The sequence below is a fragment of the Acanthochromis polyacanthus genome, chromosome 5 (genome assembly GCF_021347895.1).
Source record: "Acanthochromis polyacanthus isolate Apoly-LR-REF ecotype Palm Island chromosome 5, KAUST_Apoly_ChrSc, whole genome shotgun sequence".
NCBI classification, from domain to species: Eukaryota; Metazoa; Chordata; class Actinopteri; family Pomacentridae; genus Acanthochromis; species Acanthochromis polyacanthus.
The window spans coordinates 38,274,665-38,292,769 of record NC_067117.1 but is presented as its reverse complement, the minus strand read 5'-3'; the positions used below and the strand labels follow the sequence as shown (position 1 = coordinate 38,292,769).

At 37.3% G+C, this 18,105-nt stretch overlaps 2 protein-coding genes across 3 annotated transcripts in view; one reads left to right on the top strand and one right to left on the bottom strand.

The window, feature by feature from the left end:
• Nucleotides 1–15,601, top strand: part of ergic3 (ERGIC and golgi 3) — a 28,125-nt gene extending 12,524 nt beyond the window's left edge. Inside the window, exons 8-14 of one of the 2 annotated variants that reach the window (XM_022220580.2) lie at nucleotides 1,085–1,099; nucleotides 2,261–2,292; nucleotides 2,673–2,769; nucleotides 8,517–8,581; nucleotides 8,815–8,951; nucleotides 11,100–11,155; nucleotides 11,291–15,601. In XM_022220580.2, the coding sequence (XP_022076272.1) occupies nucleotides 1,085–1,099; nucleotides 2,261–2,292; nucleotides 2,673–2,769; nucleotides 8,517–8,581; nucleotides 8,815–8,951; nucleotides 11,100–11,155; nucleotides 11,291–11,370 (482 nt within the window). In that variant the 3' untranslated portion in view covers nucleotides 11,371–15,601. The remainder of the gene's footprint in view (nucleotides 1–1,084; nucleotides 1,100–2,260; nucleotides 2,293–2,672; nucleotides 2,770–8,516; nucleotides 8,582–8,814; nucleotides 8,952–11,099; nucleotides 11,156–11,290) is intronic. The other variant, XM_022220581.2, reaches the window with a different exon arrangement.
• On the bottom strand, nucleotides 3,682–7,491 carry romo1 (reactive oxygen species modulator 1). The gene is made up of 3 exons (XM_022220582.2): nucleotides 7,354–7,491; nucleotides 4,728–4,858; nucleotides 3,682–3,935 (listed from the first exon to the last, which is right to left on the bottom strand). Exons 2-3 carry the CDS (start codon nucleotides 4,856–4,858, stop codon nucleotides 3,827–3,829), a joined length of 240 nt encoding a protein of 79 aa, XP_022076274.1. The 5' UTR covers nucleotides 7,354–7,491; the 3' UTR covers nucleotides 3,682–3,826.
• Nucleotides 15,602–18,105: the final 2,504 nt, after the last annotated feature.

Below are 18,105 nucleotides of genomic sequence, written 5' to 3'. Positions count from 1 at the left end.
GCAAACTCATGTTGTATTAGTCTAACCCTAAAAATGAACATTTCTTCAAATTGTTTGCTTTTCCTTTGAGTATGTGTGCGTTTCTATTCATTTCATTCATCTTCCCCTCTGACTGCCTTTCTCAGTTTTCGCTCTTCCATCACTGTGTGTCTGGTCTTTTTTATATTGACTGGTCTGTTTTGTTTTGTGCTGTCAGTCTACTAAATGGTCCCATGTACCTGCACATTAAACCAGAGCAGTATATTAACTGTGACTGCCCACAATATGCCCCCAAAAATGCTTGACAACAGTCGCTTAAATAAGAAGCCTGCCACAAGGTGGCTTCTAATCTGATTGTAGCACTGGTTGACTACTAAAACAGAAGAAGTGTCCTGAATGTAAACAAGCCTCAATTAAAAATCATGTGCTGCAGTAAAAGTTTGCTTGGTTGGCTGGTTAAACAGTGAAAACAGCTGAAGTTTGAGTTGCACATTTTATGTTGTTTCAAACTGCATCTACTGATCTCAGAGTCTATGATGGGAGTTTATTAATGCATTTTACTCAAGTTTTTGGTGTAATATTTAAAAGCTTAGCAGCAGAAACAAGAGACAAGAATCGCACAAGATGTGTAGATGAGGCTGTGACTGAAATCTGTCAGCCTCACCCTTATTCTGGTTTTAAACCTCCCTTCAACTTGAACTGACCTCAGTGTTACAAAACGGTTCATGTGTTCAGGGCTGTATGTTTCCTCTGACAGAAGTTATACATACCATTTTCTAAATCACAAGAGGCATGAAAAAATATACAACTATAATCCTTCCTCGATGGGATTTTCTGCTTTTTATGTAACATCTCAGGTGGTTAAATTGAACTATATAGTGAAGTTAAGCTTGTAATACTCTTAAAACAACCAAATCTTTTCATCCCAGAGCTACATTTAATATGTAGTGTATTTTTAATAAGAAGAAAAACAGAAGAATATACATTTGAAAAAAAGCACAAAACATTTTGTTAGGGTTGTGTAGCCCCCCTCATCCACATTAATATCACCTGGTTTGTTGTATACTTGCATCATTATAGTGACTCTTTTCTCTTCTTTCTGCAGTGCACGCTGTGGAAAGTAAGTTCATCTTTCTTTGCGGATTTTTCTTTTTCAAAGCCAGCCTTATTCCAGTGTATCAACCTGTTCTTTTATGCATAAGAAAGAATTGTAAATATAAAACTACTATGTATACAGCATAGATGATCATATGTGTAAGCAATAATTTGTATATACAAATTGGAAGCATTTTCTTTTGATTTAACGTATTGTTGCCATTAAAACACATGGAGCATATCTGTGAAGTGAAAATTACAAGTTTGAAAAAAGAAAATAGGTATTCTTACCAAATCTCTGTGGTCTTGTAACTCCTCATCTCTGCATCTGCTACATTTTTTTTCCCTCAATCTGTCCACCATGAGTCGGACAGTGTTTTAGACGTATTCTTCTAAATTTGGAGTACATGATGTCACTGTATTTTATTTTGTTGTTCTGCTTTTTGTAGGGTTCTTACAAATCTTTGCAGACACAAATGTTACTGTATACTACAGTAATAAATGCCCCCAAATATTCCTGTTTCACCATGAAGCTGCTGAACTGAAACCACTGACTAACTGCATATTGAATGCTGTTACTGACTGGATGAGATGTTGTCCTCAGTGGACTCTTGCAAACTGCAGCTGTTACTTGTCACTGTGTGTTTGTAGTACTTTCCCTCTAGCTCCAGCCTCATTGTGATTGATTTAACGTGAAAACTGTGATACATGTCGTCATGTTTAATGTAACTGGTCAAAATATATATGCACTTTAATGTTGTCACCTGATACACCTACCTTCTAAGATCATGTTAGACATTTTTGACATCAAATCTGAATTCTTAAGTGATTGCTAATTTTGAATAATTTTCACACATAATGAATACTGGTTTTGTGGGTCAGCACTGTGCAGTGTGAAGCTGCAGCTCATTCAAGCTCAGACACAGTGAAAACGATCCAACTGGAGCGTCCACACTTTCCTCTCCTTTTGTACATCTAAAAAGAATAATGCTGAAGTAATTTGGAGTGAAAATGTAGACTTTGGTGGCAGATAGCAAATACGTCATCAAGTCTTATAAACATAACCACATGTAAAAAGATGGAGGGTGTGATGGTTGACAGCAAACACGCTGATCAATAACACACACCATTTCCTTGGTATGTATTTGCCATTTTGTTTACGACAGTGTTGTTTGTTTGCTTGCAGTACATGACCTGCAGAGCTTTGGCTTAGACAATGTAAGTAACATGATGTTTTCCACTTGTTTCAATTTCTTTTATTTAATGCTTATTTAGATGTCATTTTATTATCTAGTTATTGCTGTTGGCAGTCTAAATATAACATTATAATGTCATATTGTTTAAAGTTGACAGCAGTCCCCATCACCCAGCCATTATTTAGAATACAAAGTAAAATACTTGGTACAAAAAACTTTATTATTATTATATACATTATATGAAGTTGTCTTGTGTTTAACTAGTCAGTTCAGTTTAAATTTTCAGATAAGTTGTGCCATTAAAAAAAAAAAAAAAAAAGCTGTGTGACATTTTTAACATCTGCTTATTGCACTTTTCTATGAAATGTTCCTGAAGTCTGTGATCCTTCTGCTGTCCTCCAGATAAACATGACCCATCTGATAAAACACCTGTCGTTTGGTAAAGATTACCCCGGCATCGTAAACCCTCTGGACGGGACGGATGTCACAGCGCCACAAGGTCAGTGTGTAAAGTTTCAAACAGCAGTCATGCTACACAGAACAAAGAATCATCTGTGCAGCACTAACATTTGGTGGTAAAGCAGGATGTTTTCTTTAGAAGACTAAAAGCCTACAAGAAGTCAGTGCTTAGTTCTCCATTCTGTGCAGAAAATCCACAAGAACTTTTGTCTGTGTGAATGTTCTAATTACAATGTCTGCAACATTAAAACAGCCCATAGGTATTATTTATTTAGTTTTTGATGAAAATGTATTTTATAGCAGTTTTTTTTTTACAGTTTTATAGCTGTTTCTAGGTAGTAGTACCAGTAATGTAACATTATTAGGGAGTCTGTGTGTGTCTGGATCCTTTCCATACATTTGGAATAAAGTTTAGTTGTTCTTGTCAGACCCTCGGAATATCAGTGACAACTTCTGTACCTGCACACTATGCACAAAAATTTGAAAAATACACAGAAGAGAGCAATTTCAGTTTTCATCCCAACAGAGTAGAATGCAACATAACTTTAGTTGGTGCTAATACTCCATAAGAACACTGCCCTTACTTTTGACCATCTTGCTTATACATTTTAGTCTGAAATGAGGGTCATCTGTCTTTGTGCTCTGTGTTGCTTAAGGCTGATTCTAGTCACACAAGACTGAAAGGGCAAATTAAAGAATGAAAATGTGATTGGATGCAGTAAGACATCCTGATATTTCATACTGCATGTGGCACAGTTGGAACACTATGAATCTAATTCTGGCATAAAGTATGGTAGTATGGGTTTAGAACACACCCAAAGAACATAGTTCAATAGCGTCACTTTGACTTTCCACTGATGTAGAGTTAGACTGGGCAGAGAGTGTAAATGGAATTTTACTCATGAGCAGGACATTGGCAGCATCAGAAGGCATTACACACCCACTCTGAAAATCATTTGATAAATCTGAATTTTTATTGACAAAATGACTCTGCAGGTTGAGGTGGTGACAGCACTGAGCGGACAGAGATCTGTGGTTGTAATGATTTGAAAAGTCCCATAGCTGTATAGTTGTGTGGAGGTGGAGAAGGCTGTTCCTCAGCAGCGGATGCCCATACCGATGGCCATGAAGGTGCCGAACGTACCTCCGCTCTGCATCATGGTTTTCCCTACTCCTCCCATTAGCTCCCTGCCGCGCATGCCGATCCTGAAGACAGGAGCAATAGTGTTTGATTTTTAATAGATGTAAACTAGAATGGGAGACATATTTAACCTTGGTTGACAAATGATGATAAATTACCATGATTATCTTAATATTGTTTGTAATCAAAGTTCTACTTAGATTACATCTATGGAAGTGATGTTGAATATGAATGTAGCTTTTAGACACAAAAGTGCAAAAAGTCCTGTACACAATGATGGTGCACAACGTAGTGTCTGTGTATGAAAAGTAATATAGCTGAGGCATACTTATGAAGATTTTACCACATACAAAAACCAAACTTAAAGTTTACTCAAATAAAAAATACAAATGTTAATTTACGTTAAATACAGAAAATTATTCATGAAACTCAAATCAACATAGTCTTATTAGTGCGGTTCAGTGCTTGGGTTCATTATTCATTCAGAAAAATAACTTTAAAATTGGACATTGAACACAAACTTCCAATGAAACGCAACTCAGTTAGTTCCATGGGAACAGAACCCACAACTGCAATGGGGTATATTATATTAATCTTCCTGTTTCTACACAGGGGAAACACCCTGCAAAATGATCAAGATGAACATCATTAATCAGTGACCTAAAGGTTGCCAATGGTGTTTAGCAAGTTTTTCTATTCAGAATGTTTATGGGCTGTTAGTTGGTGATTAATTGTCCTAAGTGTTAAGTAATGTCACTCACAATGGGCAAATGTCAACCTGTTCAATTTGATCATATAGGCAGCTGCTGTTTCTACTAAAGTACAATTAGCAGAGGGCACACTGAATCCCAGTTTACCTGAGACAGGAGAAAGTTCCAAACATGGCACCAGCAGCCATGCCTACTGCAAACCCCATCATAAAGCCCATTTTGACCCGGTCAAAACAGCTCGGCTGGGTCTGGCCATATGGACCGACAGCCACTGGCATCTGGGGAAGCAACAGAAGACAGGTTAAAGAGGCTAGAGGGATCAGTAGTGCATTATATTTGTTTTTAGATGGACAGTTTGATGTGATAGCATGAGGAACAAATGCTGAGCAATGAATGGTGTATTCAATCCGGTTAATTTCTTGGTTCACGATTTATTTTTCTGATATTTTTTAGATCCAATTATTAGCAATTCATTAAGAAATTAATAGAATAATCTCTAATGTAAGTAATCATCAGTTGTAGCCTCACCACAAACTATTTTCTACTGTCCATCACAATTTCTTAAATCCAAGCAAAAAGGCTTGATGTTAATTTATCCAGTGAAAAATCCAAAACATCCATTCTCCACCTTTGAGAAGTTGAAAATAGACAGTTTTTTTAAAATGTTCAGTTATCAAAACAGGGTTCTTCCTGACTCGCAGTACTTCACCTTTAGTAAATGCAATGGGTGTGTGTTACTTAATTTGACATAAATTTATTCATTTTCCTGTTATTTCTGACCATTTGATTAATGAAAATGTCTATTAGGCTTCATTAGGAGTCAATCAATGAAGCTGCTAAAGAAAAAAAGAAATTCAAATTGCTATTATTATTCTGAATACTCATCGTTTTGGCACTGGTGACATTCTATGGCTGCTAACTAAAACCTCTGCAGAAAAAAACAAACAAAATAGTTGGCAACTAATTTTCTGATGATTTGCTTTTTAAGTATTCATTGAAACGGCAGTTTGTGATTATTGCAACTGTAGGAATGCGCTCTGCTTAATTTTAATGTCATCAAACATAACAACTTAAACTTTATTCTGGGTAAGATCACATTCTCAGAAACCTTATGCAAAGCTTCATGTGGCAGATTGTTTGTCAAACCAAGCTGTCTGAAACTCTTACAGTTGAAGACAAAATGTTTAGCTCTCTATGAAATTTCAGGGTTTCGTAAAAACAAATTCCCTAGTGCTGTTAAACAGATCAAGGATTTTTTTTACAGCTTTGTTGAACATCCTAGTTTTATTTTGGATGCTTACATTTTTTTACCTTGTACACAGAAACAAAATGACTGAACAAAAAGTACCAGGGTCAAAATTATTAGCCCTCTTGATGCTAATAGTCAATTGTGTATCCTTTTTGCTGGATAACAGCTTGCAGCCGTTTGTTGTAGTTTATAAGAAGTCTGTGACACATCTTCTGAGGAATCCCATTCTTCTTTGGCAAATCTCTCAAGCTCTTCCAGATATGATGGTCTTCTGGCATTGACCCTGGTCTTCACCCCTCAGATTTTCAATGGGATTCAAGTCAGGGCTTTGTGCAGGCCAGTCAATAACATTCACTTTGGTCTTCTGGGCATTCTTCACCAGGAGCAATGTATGTTTTGGGTCGTTGTCATGTTTGAAGACAAAGCGACCCTTTGTCTTTCAGCACGACAAGGGTCATGTTAGAAGACCCTGTTTTGCAGGTGACAGCTTGAGATTTGATTCCTTCAACCTTGGCAAGATTCCCAGTTAGCGACACACTGAAGCATCCCCACAGCATAATACTGCCACCAGCATGTTTAATTGTGGGGACGGAGTTCTTTGGGTTATACGCCTCTCCCTTCTTTCTCCAAATATAAGCAACGTCTCTAAAACTCTAGTTTGGTCTCATCTGTCCAAAGGTGTATTCTAGCACTGAAGTACACAGAAAAGCTAAGAGAGGAGAATAATAATGACTGAGTAACTTATGTTCAACTTAAAGTCCCCCAGCAGGTTAATCTAGTCGAGTAAGTACACACAGCACGAAAAAATTTAAACACTATGACCGAGTCTAATATTCACAATGTATCATTTCAGTAGTTAGTGTACAGGAAATGAACACACTCCACCTGTTTAAAAAAGGAGGAAAACAACGCATCACTGTAACTTTGAGAGACAGATGTACCCTGCAACTGATTGTCATATACTATTCGTTTTTACGTTTCCCTATATTTCTTTGTATGTATACTGACGTTACTTTACATAAAGATCACTTTTCCAGTGATGGCGAATACTGCTCAAATTAATGTGTAAAGTTAGTTTGAATTTAGTAGTAAAGACTCGAATTTGTTCTTAACACTTGGTTCACAAAACTAGTTGTAAACGTTCTTTCCAACAGGCAAAAGGATGTTACGCTGGCAAAAAAAAGACGTTGTGCTGCTGCTGTGAGTAGGTTAATTGGCATTAATGAACTTGGAAGCTAAGCTAACATTAGCTAGCCCATGTGTTAAAGTTTGCAGTTTTCACGCTTTAATTCCAATCGCATACAAAGACTCTATGAAGTATTTTGCCGACTTTTAAAGTCTAACTTGCAATAATTGAATCCGTGAAATTCACTTCTCTTGTCGGATCGTCTGTTGCTTTAGCTTAGCATGCTAACCAGCTGGCTAACGTCACCTGTGGCCTTGACGGATAAACACGGTGCGTTTTCACCGACAGTTAGTCTGTTTTCTCAACACGCAACGCAAGTCGTCCAAAATCCACCTTACCTTGACTTATGCGTTTAAAGTAAGGTTGAATTTTGCTTTCCTAAGTTGAGATTTCCCGTGTTTTGGAGCGCAGCAGCGTTTAAATGTCTTTATGGCAGATCTCCATAACCGGATAGAGGAAGAAGGAAAAGGTCGAGGAAGCGAATAAAGACTGAGAATAGGGTCGAGGAGGAAGTAAACAGCGCCGCTCCGTGGTTCACGTCAGTACTAAAGAAACACAATTTTAACTATTATTTCCTCCATTGGTTGTAGTCAGTTTCTCGAACATATCAAATAATCTCTCTTTTAAAGTGAGTGCTGAATCCTGTCCCCTAGATGTTTTTGTATCTGATGCAGATTTGAACCTTAAGCAGTTTCTCAACTTTTTTTTTTCTTCCATAACATTTTTCTCATTGTGGGCTCATATTTTCACTGCAGTATGAAATCCTGCATCTTTGTGGAAACAGCACAACCATAAGAAGAAGAAGAGAACGCAATTTTTTTTCTGTGCTGTGTGACAGTTTTGATGCTATAAATCATAAAAAAAATTCTTTGATTATTTTGCAAAATTGAAAAATAACCTTTAATCAGCATGTAAAACATATTTTCAAATCCCCACAGGTGTTACCAACAATGGAAAATAAATTGTGACTTTTCAGTAAAAATATTTTTGTGACTGTTGGTTGCAGTTGAGTCACCCATGACATCACTATTGTGCCAAGAGTATAACTTTTTTGTTTGTTTGTTTTACAGGTTTATGAAGGTGGTTTATTTGTGGCACGTTTTTAAAAGAGACATGTAGAATAAAATTAAATATTATGATTTTAAACTTACATTCCATATGCCACCAATAATCAGTTTAAGGACTGTTTCAAAGTTGAAAATTCAATCATTCTTTCTGTTTTTCCAGTTTTGGTTCTGATAGGTGGTGTCCTTTTGATTACTTTTTAAAGACAAAGCCATTGAAAACCAGCTGGTGGGTCTTGGGGTTCGGAGCTTTAATGCACGTGTTTATGCAAAGAAAATCTGCATGTACTTAATATACATTTTATACTGCCAAGAAAGGTTGTTGCTAAATGTATGGATGTACATAATAATATACATTTTAGACTTTAGGGGTTTTGCTTTCATCTCTTTAAGTATGTGCGTCAACACTGATATTTTAACCAAATCTCTCCTGACAGCATCAATGATGTACCAGTACTTTGTGAAAATTGTTCCAACCATCTACATGAAAACTGACGGCGAAGTGAGTCCAATTTTTGTTCTTCAAATTTACCTCTGGGGTGATATTTGATTGTTGCTTCTAGAAACGGAGTTTGTTGAAAGGAGAGAAAATTTTAACCTCTTCATTTCAAAATTATTCATTTTTACATGGTTTTAGTAGGGTATTTATCATGAATCAGAACAGGTGTTTCCTTAGTGTTTTTCTTAATAATGACCCCAGATTTTATTTTACAATTCTGGTTTTTGTTTTTCCAGGTGGTAAAAACGAACCAGTTCTCAGTCACCAGGCACGAGAAAGTGGCCAATGGACTAATAGGAGACCAGGGGCTGCCGGGTGTCTTTGTTCTATATGAACTGTCACCCATGATGGTTAAATTCACAGAGAAACACAGGTAGGTTGTGACAGTAAGTCACACACAGTCTGTAGACCACGACTATCACGTTTTTAGACTGAGAGTTGGTAAATTTGCATGAGGAAATAGATAGGTAGTCTGTCAAAGTTAATATTTATTCTTTTGTTATAAATACAGCTGTCCTTTTTAACTTAAATCTATCTCTTTTTTTGCTGCTGAACCATCATTCCAAACAGGGCTGAATAATAAACCATAAATCACCAGTCACCAGAGCATTTTCCAGGACTGATATATATCACTGTAAAAGTCACTATACTACATATTAAACAGCATAAATTTTGCAAATTGGTAGTCATCATGACAGGATTGTAATGAAAGTGGGAAAATGATAATCCTGAATTATCATCCAGACATAGGTGGAAATGCATATTATGCAACTGAGCCTTCTCTAATGCAAATTTACAGGCTAGTTACAACTCAAGATTCCAAACAAAAATCTGTCAAGTCTGATGCGACAGTACTGTCAATGTAGCAAGTCTGTTTGTGTGTCTCTGGGCCTTATTTCTCTCTTTTCAAACTAACTTTTGGCCACATCTGTTGTCTACTGACAGTCTGCATGGAATGTGAAGTGTTTTGGAGGACAGCTGTGAATTGTAGATACAGACAAAAGCCTGAACTACACTCCCCCCCTCTAAACTGCAAAGTTTCTGCATGCACACTGATCATGCCACGTCGTCCACCACCACAAGTAAATTTGCAGCTTGTGTCAAACGCTTTGATATGATGAAACTGCCAACTTTACACATTGCATTTAAGGCAAATAATGGGGCTATAGCCCAGCTGGAGAGTTTTTACTGTTGGAGCACTGGCAGTGAAAGTGAAATGTTCAAAAATAAAAAGGTCTCCACGAACCTCATTGTGTGATGTGATCTTCCCACAGTATTTTACTACCAATCAGCCCCAAAGTGTAGCAGTGAGGAGTCAGAAATGACAATGACATTTACCACTACATATAGACCCCTTGCAGTGTTTACTAACACAAGGTATGTGCGTGCAGACCCGGTGCAGGAGCTCCTCCACATTCCACTTTAATTTAATGAGCCAGTGTCTGACGACTGGGGTGTCTCGGAGTTCCCTGAACAAGAACAGAAAGATAGCGTTTAGGAAATTGCATGTCTCGGCTTTGGCTGCATCAATGGGCTTGCTTTGAGAAGGCGGTGGCGGCTGTTGTTTGGGGCTGCCGCTGCTGACAGCCGCCTCCTGCTGCCTGCCGGACACGGCCTCTTGCTGTTTGGATGCAGCAGATGGTGGTGCTGTCCTGTTGTTGCTGGCCTGGTTCGGCATGTTGGGTATTAAAGTAATCCTTCAATGCGTTATCAGGCACTACTTTGACATACTGCACTGTCCTGCTAATGGGCTCAGGGCTTCTCCGGTATATCAGCAGGAACTGTGATATCAACGTAACGACTGCTCCGGAGAACGCGGAAATCAGTATTAAGTAAACCAAACGTTTAGCCGCAGTAACAAAGCAAGTTCCACCTGGTCGCTGTCACAGCTGCCATATCATCTGCTTTACTACGATTCTGACAGCCGACAGCACAACAAGAAGGCATATTTAGCGTAATATGTGCTTGCAATATCACGCCTTGGCCAGGTAAACAGGCTTTGTTTTGAACGGGGTCTGCGCGCGCAGCTGCCTAATTAAGTATACATACGTCATGTGAAAGGGGTCTATACTACAGCCAAGGAAGAGCTACCCTTTGCTATCATAAAGTTCCAGATCATGCAACTTTATTCCTGTGTAGAATCATTTTCATGTGTTGAGAATTACCAGTGTATGTGGGAATAGACAAAGAAAGTCACATTTGCAGTCAGTATTTTAATGCCAAAATGTGCCATGAAAAATACTGGGTGTGCCTAAATGAAAAAGTAAAGCGTGCCAGTGTATCCAGTGTGAGAGGTTAATGTGGAGTTCTGATACCAGTGATGTTTCTAAAGTTGAAGTCATGGGGGGAAAAGGTCAGGAAGAAAGATATATTGTGGTAGTGATCATGTTTTACTCTCGTTTTTGTGTGTTTCTTCAATGATACAAGACATTTTATTAAGTAAGGTTACATTTACATTTTACAAAAAAGAAGTAGCTTTTTAGAGTATTTCATTGCTAAATAATGCTTTCTCTTTGTTCAGATCATTCACACACTTCCTAACAGGAGTTTGTGCCATTATTGGAGGTGTATTCACAGGTCAGTCCCTCTATTTAAACATGTTTTTGACTATACACAACACTGAAATGTATATTGAAGAGTAGTTAATTGAAAATGACAAATTCTGACTGTCTTGTCACCTGTCACCTGTATTCTGTCCACTGACTCTTGTAGTGGCCGGTCTCATTGACTCGCTCATCTACCACTCAGCTCGTGCCATCCAGAAGAAGATAGAACTGGGCAAGGCTTCCTAACAGCACCTCCTGCTGGCTTCAATGGTGCAACACAGACCGAGACACTGAAACAACGACAGAAAGACAGAGACGTTTGAAGAAGTTTAAGAGCAATTTGTTTTCTCTCTATCTCTCTGTCTTCTGTTAGAATGAGTGAGAGAAATACAGAGGGAGACAGAGGTTTTGAATCAGTCAGGATTTAAATTCCTCTGTCTCTCTTTTTATTGTGGAAAAGCTCAGGAGAAGAGCATTTTCAGAATGCTCCTGTCCACTGTTAAATTTGATGCCAGACAGAGATGGAATCAGACATCTCTCTGAGATTGATCCGCAGAGGAGGCCTCTTCATCAGCCTCTTGAGGTTTGCTGATGAAAAAAAGGGAAGCTGATTTCCTTTGTGCTTTTTATGTATGTCCTGCCTCCTCACCAGTCAACACTCAGATCACTACACTGAATGTCTGCTAGAGGATCTGTGGTCGAGCCCTTCATTGAGAGGAGTGACGAAATGAAGACATAGAGACTTAAAGGAACATATTACCCAATTTTTTTGTGTGTTTTTTGTGAGTTACTCACCCCCTGTAACCTGGACTGATGGGTGTAAAGTTTGTACCCACATCTCTTTATGGGGATTCACTGAAGTTCTGATGGGAACTTTTGTAATTTGTAACTTCTGTTGCTTACCAAATTATTTTTTTGATTGTGGATTTTAATGATAAATCTGGTGGTGTTTTATATTTCTTACTGTCAACAAATCCCTTGAAAAGAGTAAAGCCAACAATGAACTCAGTGTCTAAATCCTGAAATCTTATTCCTCCCATTGTTGTCCAGAATTATTAAAAACACATCAATGAGCCACACTGCCGCACTGAGTGACATATTCCTTTTTTATCATCATCATCACACACTGTAGTTTATTTGGACTCAGTCCCATATACACCATCTTTCACCACCTTTCACCAACAAATAACCTTTTGCCCCCTGTTAAGGTAACAGTCGCTAAAAACTGCAGTGACCATATTTTTAAATGGGGTTTCTCGAACAGAAAAGATGCATTTGCAAGAGATTTTTTAATGTTTAATCTTGCAAAGTATCCAAAGGACTTGGAGCTAAGAAAGTACTAAGAGAGAGAGAGAGACTAAAACATTGTTGATTTCAGAGTTTTCATGGGATTTGTTGTCAACAGAGCAGTGAATATAACCAGTCGCATGTCTGTTTATTTACAAGTCAATAGATTAGTCAAGTGTTCAAATGTTCCAGTCTGTCTTCACTCAGTCTGGATGGAGTAGAACCCTGATAAGCTAAAACTGACCCACTGACTTCTACTGTTTGAAGCTGTTATTTGATAAAAACTTGATGTGTCCCTTTTAAAAAGTTGCAAAGAGAAAGTGGAAACAAGCAGATATTATCTTTTGAAGCAGTTAGTCATGACACTACAAAGGCAAATTTTTGTGTTCACTTGATTCAAAGCCATTATGAGTACAATTTCTTTTTTTTAGAAAGTTTCAGTAGACATTGATACAGTCAGTGTTGCTTTCAGCCTATTTACATTATGTCTTAGGTCCAGTCTGCGTCAGAGTCAGTCTAACTTTAGTTTACTTCATTTTTCAGCTTTCAGTGAGACTATGCAAATCCAGCTGTTCAGTATCTAGCTTCCACTATCCCTGTTGTTTCCCTACTAACCTGTTGGGTAAAACTTGTCCAACTGCCAAAGATCAAACTAACATCAGACTGGTGTTTGATCTGCAGTGAAGTAGTTTTTTCTCCACACATCAGAATCTGCTTGACTGATGAAGCTGTTTTTGTCAACTTCTAAAAGCTCAAAAGTTTATATTGTAAATCTTGCTCTGGTTTATTCCTGCAAAGGTGAAATAATGAATCACCTGCACCGCTAAATTAGATCCTGATGCATTTTTCCTGCATGGTTTTTCACTCAGCCTGTTATTTTGCCAAATTTTCTGTTGTAGTTTTATTGGCATTGGCAAGGAACGATAGCATCCTCATCTCTTATCCAACCAACCAAAGTGTGATTGACTCAGCACTAGTGGAAATGCAGAAAACAAGTAAATTAATAGATGTGGAGTGATTCCACAATATATTTTCAAAACCATCGCTGGATGCTGCCCTTATTGAAAAATCCTACTGAAAAATGGCTTGAAAAAGTTGATTTTAAGACAGAAAAAATCACAAAAAAATCTAAGAGTCCTGCACAGTCAGAACTGCAAAAATGCTTTTATGTGTTTCAGTGCTATCCCTTCATTTCCACCTGATGAATGTCTTGCATCAAAATGACAAAAATGTTTTGCAGTGTACAGGAACCTGTTTAAAAGTTTTTGATATGCATGTTTCTCTCCTATGCTCCTTTCTCATGAGATATACAGTATGTGTGAAGAGTTCCTTTATCTTTAATGGACAGACTGTAACTAAAAGACTTGATATAATCAAATCAGTTTGAATAGAGTCAGATAGGTCAGAAGGTGAAGTCCTTCAGTTTTGTTCTGTATTTAAGTGGCTGAAACCACCAGCTGCAGCCAGAATTCACATCCCTTTCTTTTGTCCTCAACTCCAGCTGATACTCGCTAGGTTGGACACAAAATATTAAGATGACACATAGCCAGGAAAAATCACTCTGATTGTAATGGCACATCTTTCAGACTTTCTTCTTCCTCTCTGCATCCACCTGCAGATTTTTTAGCTCATATTTTCACCGATTGATGCCCAAAAACATCTAAATCATCACTGTTGTGAATTAACAAAATTACTTCCTTAACTAACGACAACTTTTTTCCTGAGTTTTTCCTCACCGTGATTATACAGCGATTTGGAAATTAACTCTTCAGATGATCTTTTTGTTTTTGTAAATAGTGTACAGACACATCCATCACTGACCCTGAGAAAGGAAGAAGACGCTTTGAATCCCAAATCCCACTCAAATCAAGCAGATGAGATTACTTTTAATATCGGTAGGGGAGGGGGTGGGGGTGGGGGGTGGAGGGATGGGGTTCTCTTATTCTGCTTTGTTTTTCTCTTTCACTCTGTGGTTAACAAAACCTATTTTGCCCAGGTAGACTGTCATTAAACAACACACTCATCTTCTGTTTGTTTTTTGACCTGTGAGAGATGTTAAAAAGATACATCCAGTAGCTCCAGATGAACTTCACTCAGTAAACAGTAAATGATGGGGTCGATAGGGAGGCAGCTCCAAAACCACAAAGAAGACAGCATGCAAATGTTGACTTGATTCTCCACTTTGTTCCTGACTCACATGTTGAGTCGCCATGTTGGGCCCCTAATGTTTCATGATGCCAGTTTGATCTTTGCTTCTGTGTTTATTTTTAAGCTTTTCTGACAGAACCACGCTCATAGTTTCACACGTTTCAGCTCTTTAACTACAAACCAGATGTAGACCATTGCCAACCATTTTCAAAAGCATACTATCATTTGTAACTTTGAGCTTTGTTAATTTGTTAGTTAATTTTTTAATGCAGGGGAGCGTCGACTTACAATCCAACAGCAAATCACCTTAATTCTTTGCTATTGCAATAAAGACTCAGAAATTCTTTCTTCTGCTGTGTTCAAAGGAAAAAAAAAACGGAAGCTTGACTGGACCTCAGCTCAGAAACAGTTCAGTTTGCTTTTAACAAATTATCCTGTACAAAGTCATCTGAACAGTCCTTGCCAAAGTCATTGCTGGAAGATTGTGTTCAAGTAATGATATCTATTTATTCAAACATATATGTGACAAATTAGTACTTTTCATCTAAAGGCACTTTAGACAGTCAGACCGAGCATGACTGGACCAAATTTTGTTTTTAAATGGTACTCATCTTCTGTTTTGACTCTTCTACAAATTTATTGATGACGAAGCAGGGAGAAGGATGCAGAAAAAAATGTGTGAATTTGTGACTTAAGTGTGGCAGGTTACAATAGATATTCCAGTATTACGGCTGTAAAGAGACACCAATAATCTGAAGTATGAAAATATTTCTTCTCTCTGTGCTTAAAAGTGTGGTAGATGCAGTTTCACCATGAAGGTTCAGTTGTTGATGGCTGGTTGTTGCACCTTTTAACATCTAAATCAGGGGCGTGGGCAGTGTGTGTGTGTGTGTGCGTGTGCATGTGCGTGTGTTGGGTGAGGGAGTGGGGAGTGAGTGTAGGTGTTTATGTGTTCTGTGAAAGAGAGAAATGTATTTATATTTTGATTGTCCTCAAACAAGTTTTTAAAATGACAGAAAATAAATGTTGAATACACCAGCTACAGCTGTGTTCTGCCTTGTTGATTTGGTATTAATATTATAATTACCAATAGATTCACAGTATAGTGCTTAAAGGAGATCTCCCATTCAAAAAATTGGGGAAATTCTTAATATGGTGAATTTCATTGTGTGTTACTGTCTGTGTATTAAGAATTAATGCACCTACTGTTTCAAATGTGTGTCATCAACAGTTTGCATTTATTACTTTTGAGTTATGACAACTGCAACCAACTACATTATGCTAATGGAATACACTTTTCCTCAACAAAGGCACTTACAATTAACTTTTCATTGTCCGGGTATGTTAACACAGAGGAGAGGACTTTAAATAGCCTCCTCTATCTTAAAATACCAGAATAGAAGAGGGGACTTGAAATCCTGAAGTCAAAGTGAAGAAAAATCAGTTATCAAATTATTAAACCATTTCATTAAGTTATCTAAACTTGAATTTAGTTTTAAATCAACTAATGGAGACTTGTGAGTGTAAGTTACCCAAACTACTAAGTTGGTGCAATTATTAACATTATTATCTCAACCTAACCCATCAAAAATAATGTCTGCAGCTTAAATAATTTATCTGAATCAGTAAACTGGCCTTTGTTTTTTTTTATCTTGCCACCATATTTTTTAATTACAGTGGAGCCACATAGTCTGAAGAACAAAAAATGTGCACCTGTCCAATCTATGTAAGTTGCTGTGCTTAAATAGAATTTTTTTTAGGTACTTACACTTTACTTGAGTATTTCTACTTTGCATTTTGCTCCTACATTTTTTTTTTACAATAGGTGATATAAAAAACTTTTAAAACACAGCACAGTGTTCAATCTTAAACCAGTGTTTTGACGTTTTTTCTTATTTCTATCAAAAAGTACTGTGTATTCAGAGCACCTTTTCAGCTGCATTAAATTAACATCTTCACCAAACAGTGTTTTTTCCCTCTAAACTTCTCATGTGGTTTTATTAAATGTTCAAATTATCCAATATCTCGACAAAAATCAGACATTTGAGAAAAAATATGAAAGCTGACAACCAATATCGGAACTTTGTTTTTCTTCTTTCTTCTCCCAATAATCATGTTTGGATCTTTCAAATGTATCTTTTGTCCCTGTATGTAAAGAGGATCTGAAGTAGTTCAAACCTGCAGCAGCTACAGTAGTAACAAGCTGCTGACACACTGATGCTTCACTAGTATTAATCTAATGATGGTGTAGTGGACTGCGGAGCAGAACATTGTATTGTATTGTATTTGTATTTATTATTTCATTTCAGGCAAGTATATACAATAGAATCACATTTTATGCATACAGATACATTGTTATTTCCAACATTCCAAGACAACATATTGATAGTCCAGATAGTCCTTTCTCAAAGCTGTAAATTTGGTAAGAAACCATTTTAGAAGACAGCTAACCCAAAACTCACATAGAAATTATGTGAAACTTAGAGATCGGATGTTTACTACTAAAGGACCACTCATGACTCTCTTAGAGACAACCTCCACCAGAATCTGACAAAGGTCATAAGGTGTCAACTGTGAGGAAAACCACACCTCTGGAAAAGAGGATTTGCATTCTTCATGGTGACCTTCTGACCTCCCTACCTAAGACACATAACTTACTATGCAAATATGAAAGGAACAGTTTAAATCAGAACACTGAAAAAGCAGTATCGCTAAAGTGACAATCTAGACTCAGTCTCGGATACCAAGTTGATCAGGACCAGTATGGAAGAAGAATACATTGAATCTGAAGCGTTTGTGGAGAAGCACACATGAGACCCAACACCTCTCTTCTTTCTCTTACAGACCACAGCTATAAAGGTAGTGAGAGACTTTTTATTCTAAGCATATAGACTTCCAGGGTCTTCTTTTTCTTATTATTAAATGTGTATGCTTGTTCTTTAGCTATGTTATAAGTTTTCCTTCATGTAGCCTAAAGTGTACAATTTGTATGTTTATTCTTATATTTGCACCTTTTATTATTATCTGAGGAGCCATATAAGATAAACATATTATGTTTTGATGTCATTGTAATCACATGTTTAGTGAGAATTTCAATCTTTGTTCATCAGAGATAATGACTAATTCAATTTTTGTGTTAAAAAAAAATCACCCCGGATTAAGTTCTGAAGGTACTTGGCCTCTGACCTCTCCTGAACAGTGAAGCTCATCACTACCCCATGAGAAGAACATATCCATGAGTGGTTAGATGCTGATTTGAATTTGCCTCCAAAACTTTCTACACAAAAGAAACTCACTTGAATGCGGGATTGCTTACGGGGAAAAAAAGTGGCTTTTTATAATGAGCTCTTTGATGAAGACTGAAAAGGCTTTTAAACTGGGTTCTTTTATGATGCTGTAAAGAAATGAATAACAACTTTAAATTAGGGCTTTGTTTTTCTATGTTTACTTAAAGTTGGACTTCTTAAGTAAACTTTAATAATACAACAGCGTGCATATTTTCTGTATAACCATGAGCTTTGACTCTTAGTGCAAACATGTCTCTGC